This window comes from Artemia sp. Qi Xiang Cuo, chromosome 19 (assembly GCF_049724085.1).
Source record: "Artemia sp. Qi Xiang Cuo chromosome 19, ASM4972408v1, whole genome shotgun sequence".
Taxonomy (NCBI): domain Eukaryota; kingdom Metazoa; phylum Arthropoda; class Branchiopoda; order Anostraca; family Artemiidae; genus Artemia; species Artemia sp. Qi Xiang Cuo.
This window is the reverse complement of record NC_142812.1, coordinates 38,789,364-38,801,838: the sequence shown is the minus strand read 5'-3', so window position 1 is coordinate 38,801,838 and position 12,475 is coordinate 38,789,364. Positions and strand designations below refer to the sequence as shown.

Sequence of the window (12,475 nt, the reverse complement as noted above, 5' to 3'; positions counted from 1 at the left end):
CAATATAGAACAAACAGTAATTAAATAAAGCAAACTTTTTCCACAAAATAAGTTTTTCAAAGAAAAGTAAAGAACTCCATTAAACCAAAAATGAGCGAAAATAAAATCAAATAATCTACCAAGCGTGAAACTACCAAAAATCAGCATCGATAAATAAATGAAAGCCAAAACAAACAGAAATTACAATAAATAACCGAGTCAAATTCAAAACGAGCAGAAGTTAACATATGTAGGGCTCAAAACCCCGATGCCTTCCCAACACCAGAACATAATTTGCACTTTACCGAAAAAAATACAAATGAATGTGCATTGTCAGTTTAATATACATATACTGATATTTATTAATCAAAATGTTAATGTTATTTGATTTATTAAAGTTATAAAAGTAAAAACATTTATATTTTTTCATAAGGATTTGATCCCTATTTGAACTTTTATTTATTTATCGGCACATAGCTTGGGTCTAATGTCGAAGGAGGAAAGGCTTAGGCAAGAGTACTTGTAAAACACCTTTGTCTGGCGCTTTAACATCAAAACCATATACTGATCTCCTTAGGGAGGACATATTTTAAAAAAGTATGTTTGAAAACAGCTTTGTCTGGGCCTTTCACCCCCTTGCGGTGTTATTTAGTCAAAATCATCTGTTGATTCAAGCAAGCAAAGGTTGAATATACGCATTTAACCGAGTGATTAGAGGGGCTTTTTGGGCGTCCATGATATGCCTGGCTCCACAATATATGTTATTATTTTTTATTTAAGATTTAATTGAATTAAATTAGACATAGCAAATCTCATAAAAACATATGCTCAATACCTCATAACAACAGTTATTAAAATATTACAAAAGTTTAAAGTTAAAGAGTTTAACGGTTATAAAAGGCTGTAAAAGCAAAGGCAAACAGTGCGCTCAAACTATACTTTTGTAGCCCATAATATTTGTCCACTGTTGATACCTTCTCACAGGTTAAAACACGCAGGTACAGATAAATTTAGTAGGCTACAGTGGTGGATCCAGGGGGCGGGGGACCTCCCCCCCCCGCCAATTTTTTTCTGATGCCTTAATTCTTTGTTTTTTTCTGTTTTCCACTGTTTTTTTTTTAATATATTTGTCAATTTGGTTAATTATTGGCACCCTTGCCAATTTTCCCCCCGCAAAATTTTTCTAGTTGGTGGCCTTTTCAAACACCCCCCCCCCCAAGATGTTGCTCTAGATCCACCCCTGGTAGGCTAGCTATTAAATTTCGTAAAATAGGAGAAATGCAAACGAAAGTCCGAACTTTATCCAATTTAAGTAGGAAGATAATATAAAAAACAACTTTTTAGTTTAAAATCTAGAAAAATAAAGCTCCCATAATTTAAAGTAATCTTATACTTTCTATGCTTTCCTACTTTAGTAACTTTAAAACATTTACAATTGCAAACTGGCTAGTTTTACTTACGTCCTCTGTCAATACGTTTTGTTGAAAATCAAAAGTTAAACTTCAGCGTAAAGAGGTTTGAGGGGAGGGGGCAAGGGCTTCACATAGAGGAACTTACTAGATATGTTCATTCCAAGTTTAAGCGATGCCTTTTCTTTCATGTTAAAAGACAACTTTTTTGCTTGATTTCTATCTGTTCTTTATTTTGTAGTAAGTAAATTACAGATTGCTCAACAACGCACTACTACTCGAGAGTGCGCCGGTGGAAACTGGCAGGCTTTAATAAGGCTCGTTGATACCCTAAATAAAATGGGTATCTCATTTTCTGCACATTAGGAAATTTGGACCCTGCAACATATATTGTCCGAAAATGGTAGTTTATTGTTTTTTGTCAGGCCTACTTAAGAAGAGCAGCAAAAGTTAAAAGAGCAAACAAGTTAAATAATATAAGTCTTATTTATATCATCCATGGTCATTGGCTCGAAGTTATCACCTTTGAACCCTTAAAAATCATCCATGGAAGGGGGGAGGGAACTGAAATACTAAAAAAGTTAATTTTAGGAAAAGTCTTCTAGTTTTTCAAGGAGTACAATGGGGCTTCAAACGACAAATTCTGATTTTTGGAGGAAACTTTGGAGGTATATGATGCAAACTTGGGAGGTTTTTTCTTCCTTTATATATATAATAAAATACATGTAAAACCAATAACTATTGATATGTAACTTCAAACAAACATTTTATAGATCCTGAATCCACATGAAAAGTAAATTGTTTTGATTTATAGATTGTTGTCAAGTTCCTGTTTCGTTTGCTGTTGATGAGGACCGCTCTTTAATTACCGCTCATTTCCATGAAGAGATCTAAACATAAATGAAAATGTAATACCCTTCAAATTGCCTCCTGAGGAAATGATCTGCAACGAGACATTACTTTGAGATTCAGCCTAAACGCTGGACTTAGTTCGTTACTGCTGAGCAAAATGAAAGAACAGGCTTAAATATCTTGTGAACATATTAAATATGTTCTGTGCACCAGTCCTAGCTTGGTTTATAACAACGAAAAGATAACATGCAACGATGATTCTAAGATTCTGCCTATTTATTGACTTTGATGATAAATATATCTTCTTAAATTCAATAGAGAAAGCTGTTCAGCCGAACAGAAAATTGAAGATGAATGCAGGACTTTTATGGACCTTTTCACAAATATGCAACACACAAGATTTGTCTTGTGTGTTGTGGCTCCTATTTGATGACGAGTGTTTTGCGAAATTTAGTTGAGGTACTCATCACTGCTTCAGTGCCAAAATCAAACTGGTTTGCCACTAATTTCACAGCTTACAACAATTTTTTTATTTTAGAAAGAAAGATACAAAGAATTAGAAAATTTCCTTTTTTACGGACTTAAAACTAAAAGCAATGTAACCCAAATGCTCAAGAATTGGAGTAAGAGGTGGTGACATCTGTCATCGCCAATTCCAAACTGCCACCTTTGTTGTGTTAATGACTTTTTTCTACTAGTGTGTCCACTCCTCTCCTTCTGAGGAAGGTTCTACCATTTGATCCCTGATTTTTAAGGCAATTATACTGTAATTAACCATCTACCTTTCCTATCTATACAGGTAATTCTAGTTCAATAATGGTAAAAGTCATTGAAGACTAACATACAATGAATTAATTTGTAACAACAACAAAAAAAGAATTTAAGTTTCCGAGTGGTCAAGACAGTGGCGTCAATTAGGGAATTTTGTTGCTCAACCTCCCCCCCCCCTAGATTTTGAAAAATAACTTTTCGGGATTCTAGTCGAAAAGGTTTTTTTTGGTATTTTCATTGAAAAAAATGAAAAAACAACAAAATCCCTCCCTAAATTTTGAAAAAAATACAGATTTGCCCTCCCCCTTCCTTATTTTTTGCTAATTGACTCAACATGGTTAAATATTTAAGATGTTTTTTTCAGCACCTAATATGACATAAGAAATGTGGATATTTAACTGTTTGTTTCAGTGTAAGAATTCTAGATATCAGTGTATTTTTTATTTCAAGAGGGCGAATGGAAGTCGGCTGTCTTATTAGTTGAGCTGTTTGTGGACTGAACAAGAAGAAGTTCTGTAAGCTGAAATACAATCAAAACTTCAAAATTTCTTTAACTGGTCTGCAATTTCTTAGGGGTTCTGGCGATTTCCCCCCAGAAATTTCCCCCCGGAAATTTCCCCTGTAGGAGATTTCTCCCCCGGAAATTCCCCCCCCCCCCGGAAATTTCCCCCGGTGATTCCCCTCCCCCTAGGTGATGTCCCCCCACTGAAAATTCTCCCCTCCCCTCTCTTGGAAATAATAGCCACCGGAAACTACCCTTGCCTCAGACTTATTTGCATCAGATGTCACCCATGGCTCTAAAATTGTTGCAAAATTCTTCTCTTTCTTCTCGGCCTAAAATATAAGAGCGAGTGGAGTGCACTTTTTAATCGTCAAGTAAATAGTTGGTTATACACGGTAATACATACACGGTTAAAACGCTACACTTTAAAACTAATATTCTTGCTATAAGCCTCAGGTACTCCAGCGTCCCTTCCGTAGTTTCCCATCTGTCGTAAAATTCTGGCATTTAAATCTACATACTTCTTCTTAATTGGTTCATTGGATTGTCCCGCATTTGCTTGAATCACAACCGCCTTGTTAAGTGCCGGTCCGAGTGCTTGGAATAGTTTACCAGTGGAACTTAAATGTGTGGATGACCTGCTGCTGTTCCGTAGTTTATTGAGATCGTATTGTTTAGTAATTTATTATTTTTAATGACTTGGATAAAAAGGGGGGGGGGTACGGTTTTATTTTAGATTGGTTCCTTATATACGGTAATTACTATTTTTTTAGTTGGAGGGCAGAACGGGTATTTTTATTAATATTAATTGAAAAGAGTTATTATTTTGGATCTTATTTTGTTATTATGATTTTTTATGAGTTTAGAAGGGATTACCCCCGCACAAGCTTGCTTCTGGGGGTATTTTGTTTGTTTGTTTTTATGTATATAGTAAAATAAATCCCATTTATAAATTGAAAAAAAAAAAAAAAAATATCACTTAACAGAGATATTAGCTCCGTGATTAAGAAATCTGTGTCTCTACCCATATATTAATAAAGGAAGCATTCTGCCGGTGCAATAATCTCTCAACTATTCAATAAAACTTCATGCAAACCATAATTGTCTCAATTATGAAAAATTATCAGCGGTGTTAGGGCATACCCAAGGTTTAGCTAGAGGGAGGAAGCTAAGAAAATGTTTTCTGAGAGTCGACCGGATTCCCAGAAAAGCATCAGTTCGTGAAAATTTAGTGGGTGGGGGGAGGGACGAGGATATTTTTCGTTTTTTTTTCATGAAGATCTAAAAAGGTGTTTTCAAAATCTAGGGTTGGGAAGGTTTTTTAATTCTTTTTGAAATCTAGGCTGGGGAAATTGCCTCTTTCCCGCCTCCGTAAGCGGTGCCTCTGTAATCTGGGGTTTTCCATCACTTTAATGTGAATTCATAAGCAAACCAATAAGATGCAGAAGTTATTTTTGTAGAGTTTAGCACAAACTTTTGTGATACAAGAAGCCTCCGGGGGGCCGGGGGAAGAGCTCAAGCATCCGAGGTGCCTTCACTAGGACAAATGATTGCTCTTAGAAGTAGCCCTAACTGGCAGACCAAACCCGACCTTTTGAAGAACACAATTTATATCATAGTGATCTTGACCTAATTTCCCAAAAAACCTACTGCTGGTTGGGTTTAGTAATGATTCTGGTAAAGGATTAGCCCATGAAATTTTAAGCCACCTCTGATTTATGTTACCCTTAAAAAAATAAACTCAGCGACTGATATTTTTCTATCCAATAAGATGTCCTATTTAGTGTTATTTGGAAGATTTTATTGGTTAGGTACGACAGCTAAAGAGTCTAACAACAATAGATCAAATCAATTTTAAAATGATCATAGGTGGTTTTTTTTTATATAAATCTTAATTTATCTAATAAGACGAGGCCAATTCAGATTTATGGGGTAAACTAAATGTGCCTGCCACAATGCTTGCAATATGCCTTTTCTTTTTCATTCTCAGACTCGGAAGAGCCATAAGCTTCTTCCTTTTCTGCAATGGCTACTACTGATGGCTTTCCTTTAACGTTGGTAGTTCTGAGTGCCATGTCATGGTTTGTGTTTGCATCAATTGATTGGGAACGGTGATATCGACGATGGCCGTTTTCGTAGACAGTACGGTTATCTAAAACAAAAAAAACTTATTAAAGGGAGTCCCTTATATAATTTGGGAGAGTCCAAAAAAAGGTAAGCAGTACCAATAACAGTTCAATAGGGAAACCCCTTTTATTTGACAGTAAAACACAAAAAACATAAGATTAACATTAATAATAATATAATAACATAATAATATATAACATAATAACATAAGATTAAATCTTATGGTTTAAATCTTTTGTGAGTTGGCTTGTACATTACGATTTTGAAAGAGATTCCGATGGGAATACAGTATATTCATGTTTTACCTTTACAACCCAAACCTCTCGATTTCAATACTTGGCTCAAATCTTTTATACAGATACTCGCATGCCATTTTCATTTTAGAAATCGCCAAATCATTGTTTTATGAATTTTCATTATGACAGTTTTGTAGTAACCTTTTTGTTAGTGAATCGTTCTAAATTATTGACACAAGTGGCCTCCAAATCTCTCACAGTTATTAGTGATACTATAGTGAAACTATAGTAACTATAAAGTGAAAATATAGTGAAAATATAGATACTATAAACTATAGTGATACTATAGTGATATTAGCCACAGAAAGATTTTTAAAGGCATACATAGGAAGTTTTTAAAGGCACACATAGGAAGTTTTTTAAAGAAACAAATAGGAAGGTTTTTGAAAGCAGCCATAGGAAGTTTTTAAAGGTACGCATTGGAAGGTTTTTAAAGACACAGAAACTGGCGTATTTGTATTTTCGAAAGTCCAAGATATTTCAGTAAGCAAATCCTTTCCGACTAGTTTCCTGCCTTCTGGCATTACCAGGCCAGAACTAAGCAAGATTAGTTGACCTTTCCGCAAAATTACCGTTCGAAAACCATAATCTTTAAAATACTTCTGTCAATAGTCATCGAAAACGGCCTCCAGGAAAACTTGGGTAACTTTAAAATGCTTTTAAAACAGAGGAATTCTGAAGAAGACTGTCGGTGACACTACTCAAATTCCTGAGTATTTATCCTTAGTTATAAATCGTCATAAAAACATAAAAAAACTTTTTCGCTTGCTGACCAATGGCCTGCGTAGCTCAGGTACCGATCACCTGACTTTTTGCCTCCGGTCAGGAGTGCAATATGTAGTTAGGGGCAAATCATCCGACGCTTGCCGCGTTTTTCCCCATATTACTCCAGGTACCTATTCAGAGCTGGGTCGACTCTGAGCTTACATAGTCACACCATTGACCCGTTCTGAACCAAATAACCAGCAACGCCAGGACTTGAACCCTTGTCCTCAGGATTTCAAGTCTAGCGTGCTAATCACTCGGCAAGGACTGCTCAATATAAATTGATATAATGGAGGGTAAATCTTTTAATCTATCAATCAGAAAAAAAAATTTCTTCAAATGAAAATTTTATCTAAATTTTATTATATATTATAGATAAAAGATTTATTTATACAAACAGGTACGTGCGCAAGAGAGGTTAGCATGACACCCCTCCTTCCCCAAGATAGAATATCAGTATTTCCTATATTTCTATTATTCTCTAGTGCAATTAACTGCTTTTAGTGTCTTTTTTCGAAGTTATCCTCAAAAGATAGCCTCCTAAGAACACCATCAGCATTTGGTCAGCACCATCATCAATCAATCCATCAGTCGAGTTGAGTAACAAAGAATATGAAAACAATTGGAAGCAATAGACAGGGACACCCAAACCCTAAAAATATTATTGTTGTTTTTGTTGTATGGGGTTTGACACGTTCGACCAATAGGTCATATCCGTTCGTATCACTCGGTTGTTCTGTGCCTTCTGTAATCACTAGCTTACTTGGGTGTCACTTCAGTCAATATTCACTGAACCTGATCATGTATTACTTATCTTGCTATTGGTAGGGGGGTTATTCACCTGCATCAACTGCCTGCGTTGAAAAACAGGAATCAAAATAATGCAACTATGCTTTGTGTCATACAGCCATTAAAGTAAATATACAACACAATTGTAATAAATAATACATTTTTTACATTATAGCCTGTCATAAAATTATTATTTGCTAACAATTACCTGTCCATTCTTCTTCTTCAGGGCTTGTGCTAACTTCACCATCTGATTCTCTAACCAAAGCTGACTCAAGATTAGATGGCGCATTGACAATTGTTTCTACTAAGTCCATTCGAGAATCAAGTGAATACTGCTTGTTGGAAGACACTAGCATCCCTCTTATTCGACGTCCAACGGCTAGGAATGTAAAAGAGTAATCAAGAGCCAAGAATGGACTGTAAGAAGCGGACACCTAAGCCTTTGATGTAGTCAGAGGAACCAGACTCAGGGTGGAAGAGCCTCCCGCACTAAAATGTGAAAACCTATAAATGCAGTTACTTTTTAATTTTGTTTATTCTCGATCCTCCTTTTCCGTTTCCAAGTTTGAGACCCTTAAAAGCGAACTAATAAAATACTCATAGCCTGACTCACAAATGGAATTTTGTGTGTTTAAAAGTTGTCAAATTGACTTGAAGCCAATTTTTCATCTATTAACTAAGTAAAACTACGGAGAACAGTTGTTAGGTCGAAGTCGACAGAACGAAATAAACTAGGATTAAAGATGAAAATAAAGAAGAAATCAGATGCAAACGAACCGAATATTTTTTTTTTTCCTTCAAAGGCTACAAGTCTAAATGATAGCTTAAAACTAATTATTTTGATTTTGAATGTTTATTACCAAGCAAGTCATAGCTTTTAAGATTACTTTATTTTAATAAAAAAATATGAATAAACATAAACATAATTAACGGGGGCCATTAACATAACACAACAAAAAGCCTCTGGCAAAGTATTAATTAACAAAACCATGCAAGGTATTATAAATTATAGTGACATTTTCAGCTATTACTGCCGCTTATTAGTTTATTTCTGAAGTAGTTTTTTATTAACTTATCTTTTTAATTAATACATTTTATATTACATCTAAAATGTTATTTTTGCTTAAAAAGAAATTTTTTTTACTCCATCTAAGAAAAATGCATTCGCCACAGCAAAACTATATATGTTTTGTATAGTGTACATATTTTTTGGAGAAAGAGTTTAGACTCTTTGAAAAAGAGATAAAAAAGAGCTAAGTCAGCGATGGCCGCTTAGGTTTTATTCAATTTAACATTTATGTTAATGAATTAAATTTAAAAATATTTATTATGGAAATCTTTCTTGGAATGTTCAAACGTAAGCTTTCTTTGGAGGAGATTTTAGAAACGAACAATTATGTAACTCAATAGTTATAACAAATTTTGTATTGTTTCAATAATTACAAGTTATTTCAAGAATTATATTTATTATATTGAAACAGTTTATTGCAAACCTCCGATGAATTGTTTAGACAAGACATTCATGCAGCATGCAAAGCCGTGTAACAATAAACTTAGAAAATTCTACATAAATTTATCATTTCAGTAATAAAAACCAAAATAAAATACCACTAATCAGCTTCTGTTGTGGTATACCAAATGGGCACAAGTCCATTTTTCAAAACTTACAAATGATTGAAATATGATTATAATTACCCATATTTGTTTGGGACATAGTTTTTAGTGGGCTGGATATTGAAAATGGAGAGAACGGGTGAGAGAGGCATGCAACAAAATTGACTTTACCGTTGACTCGTCTTAAGCCCGCGTGTAAGGCTTTGTACAGATCGCAAGGCTGGTTTGGCCTCACATCTCATGAGGTCATTATAAGTTTTTAAAATCAGAATTTTTTTTTTTTTTTTTTTTTTTTTTTTTGAAATGCCAATAAGGGGGAAAATTTTCTGAGGTGAATTAATTTTAGACCAAAAGCTTTGTGTTGTTTTTTCTTTAGGTTGCCTCGAGCTTACCCTATATTTTAGAGACAGTATCAATAATTTTAGAAAATAATAGATCTCCGTATAATACTAACAAAACAAAAAATAACGCTACTACAATCATTTACAATAAGTCCCGACGAAAAATTAGCGTGTTTGAGACGACCAGAAAATCACAAGACAACTATTGTTAAAATGTTACTATTATATGGAAGACTTATTGCGATTTTCGAAAAATTGACTTGCGTCCATTAAAACAAAATGTCCATGCTTTTTAGTACTCATTTTATTACCTGGACTACCCTTTCCTTGATTCAGCTTAAGTTGTGCTATTTTCTTAGCAATTTCGAAAAGGAAGTCTCCTTGGTCAAAAATTGCAGCAAAGCTACCGTTTACGATCTTTGGTGACATGGGACTATTGGCCAGTAGCAGACTTGTACCAAAATTACTTTTCTTAGTTTCTGCAAAATCAAATTAATTGTGATTAAAACTAATGAGCCAAATTACACATTCCTTTAGAGTGACAACAGTGATCAACGGTTTCAAAATTATAATATGAAATTTCAAATTTCTCGCTATAGGGATAGGACCTTTTCAATGAAAGATAAAACAAATATTCCTCCGCAAATGTGGATAATGATCTTTATAAATTATAATTTGGCTCACTATAAAGGCATTTGATGGAGACGGAAAAATACGTGTTGTTAAAGTTGAAGGTCGTGAATTCAGTAACAACCAGAAAATTAACATTGGATTTTAGATCTCAATAACCAGACCAGCTGCCTGCGCAGGAGTATTCAAAATTCTGAAAGACGAGTTAGCAATAAGATGGGCTCAAATCCCTAAAATCAAAGATCTGAATCAAGTTTTTCGACCTACATAAAAACGGCTATAAAGCTCAGGCTCGTCTAATAGTAAATGAATAGACTCTGTTATTCAATCTAAAAAGAAGAAAAAAAGAATTAGCAGGATATTGCTTAACAAAACCAAGACCATTCTTGAAGGTAGGGTTAACTAAAGAAGACTCATAGATTTCAAGCTACTAATGCTGCTTCTACCAGTACTACCAAAGCTAACAACTCACTTTAGCACCAAGTCGTTCGATAACAGCACAGCTGAACAACCTCCTTAATAACAGGGTCTCTTGCTAAATTAAGATATTTTAATTAAAATACTGGTGTGCAAGCAGCCCAAGTCTCTCTTAGAATAGAGACTTGTTTTATAATAAAATTTTGCAGAAGATTGTGAACTTGAATAACTACACAATTGATGTATTACGCGAATCCTAGCTTATGTTAATTTATTCTTTTGTCACATTTTTAAAAAACTGGTACGTTCTCGAGTACCTTATTCTTTGCGCATAATCGGGATTTTTTGGCTGTGGGAAATTAAATGAGACTGCTGGGCTGCTAGCTTTTTATCCTGTCTTTGGAAGCTTTCTCTAATAAATTTGGTAACAACTTTGATTTCGAAGATGCTTTTTCAGAATGAAAAGATAAATACAGTAACAAAAGGATTCGACTTATTACTTCTTTTGAGTGAAAAAAAAGCTCCTTAGCATAAAACAGGTAAAAAATGTCATTAAGGAATGACCAAGTATTACCGATTTTACAGCAATCTCGTCGATTTTCCACCATAATTAGCAAAATTTACCGAAATATCGAATTTTGTCGGTAAAAATCCCAGTAAGTCAGTAAAATCGATTCATCCGCTCCCGCCCCTGCCAAAAACCTTGGTTAGTGGCTCCTCCGCATAAAGTTAACTAGTGTTCAAGAGTAAAATTACAGTGATGCCTACTCTTTTTAATTCAACTTTGCATTGCAATTCTACTTGTGACCCCCTTTATACAAGCTTCTTTTCAACTGTCTATCGCCACACCTTGGCTACAAATTTTTGTTGAAATATGAGCTAAATTAAGTGATCTTCAAGTGGTTATTCTTTGTTTATGGAATACACTGTGTATACCTTAAAAGAAAGAGGATTTGAAAATCTTCATGAAATGTATCACGCTTATTTCTTCCATGAGAAATCAAAAAGATCTTGGGTTTCTCCATGTGATTTTACAGACATTTAAATTTTAGTAATGAAAAAAAGATCTTTGACTGATGCTCTTAAGCTTACATTGCTCATTGCTCTTTGCTCTGGAGCTCAAAATTTTAGCAGAAAACTCAAAATTTCACATACAAAAAAATCAGAATTTAGGTTCAATGGAAGGTGCATTTCTAACCTTTAAGAGGAACTCTGGCATTTTCTTTGCGTGAAGCAGGCTTATCAGTCTTAACATCCGCGTCTTCTATAATACCATTTAGTGTCAAAATCTGGGCAGCTGTATTCTGAATTATGGACCAGTCTCGTTTAATGTCGTCTAGTGTAGTATGCGTAGATGTCACTGTAAATCGAATGACATATTTACCCTAAAATAAGGGTAAATTTGAAATTTTTATGCAGGTTGAATGCCCAAAACTTCAACTGCTCCTAACAAAATTGATCAGTCAATAAGTACCACAGAAACTAAATAAGAAAACCCTATAAGAAATATTAAAATAAATATAAAGAAACCTCTTTCAAAAATGAAATTAGGTTTTTATTCTCTTAGGTAGATCTGCTAAAACTGTTCACACTCCGAATATCAGAGACTCGTGTTTCTAGGCTACGTTTATTGAGTTATCCTCAAGAAAAACAATTCTTAGAGATACGTTATATTCAGCGATCAGTTTCTTGAAAGTTCACGCTTCAAACTAATAAAAATTACTTTTTTTTCATTTTTCCTAAAACTTACTTTCAGCCAAATATTTTTTAGTAGGCTCAGAAATTTAAAGATGATTGTCTAAGTTAGGAAGTTCAGAAGAAAGAGAAGTTTTCGATAGTATCTGATTCTTATGTTTTCTAGAAAAAAAATGAAAATCAGCAAATGAAGTATTTTATTCTATCTTTCACTTTTCATTTCTGACTTAAAGATATTGAAATACAAAGTGGTATTTTATGTCTTCAATCAAAGTGTCACTGACA

The 12,475-nt window shown here is 34.2% G+C and overlaps 1 protein-coding gene and 1 long non-coding RNA gene across 2 annotated transcripts in view; one reads left to right on the top strand and one right to left on the bottom strand.

Moving 5' to 3' along the window:
* The window catches only part of LOC148940820 (uncharacterized), a 45,487-nt gene extending 37,631 nt beyond the window's left edge, over positions 1–7,856 (top strand). The window contains exon 3 of the long non-coding RNA XR_016143382.1: positions 7,720–7,856. This is a non-coding gene — a long non-coding RNA (uncharacterized LOC148940820). The remainder of the gene's footprint in view (positions 1–7,719) is intronic.
* The window catches only part of Hdc (histidine decarboxylase), a 130,830-nt gene continuing 123,374 nt past the window's right edge, over positions 5,020–12,475 (bottom strand). Inside the window, exons 14-17 of the mRNA XM_089105358.1 lie at positions 11,694–11,880; positions 9,760–9,927; positions 7,699–7,872; positions 5,020–5,665 (exon numbers count right to left, since the gene is read on the bottom strand). Of these exons, the coding sequence (XP_088961484.1) occupies positions 5,451–5,665; positions 7,699–7,872; positions 9,760–9,927; positions 11,694–11,880 (744 nt within the window). The 3' untranslated portion in view covers positions 5,020–5,450. The remainder of the gene's footprint in view (positions 5,666–7,698; positions 7,873–9,759; positions 9,928–11,693; positions 11,881–12,475) is intronic.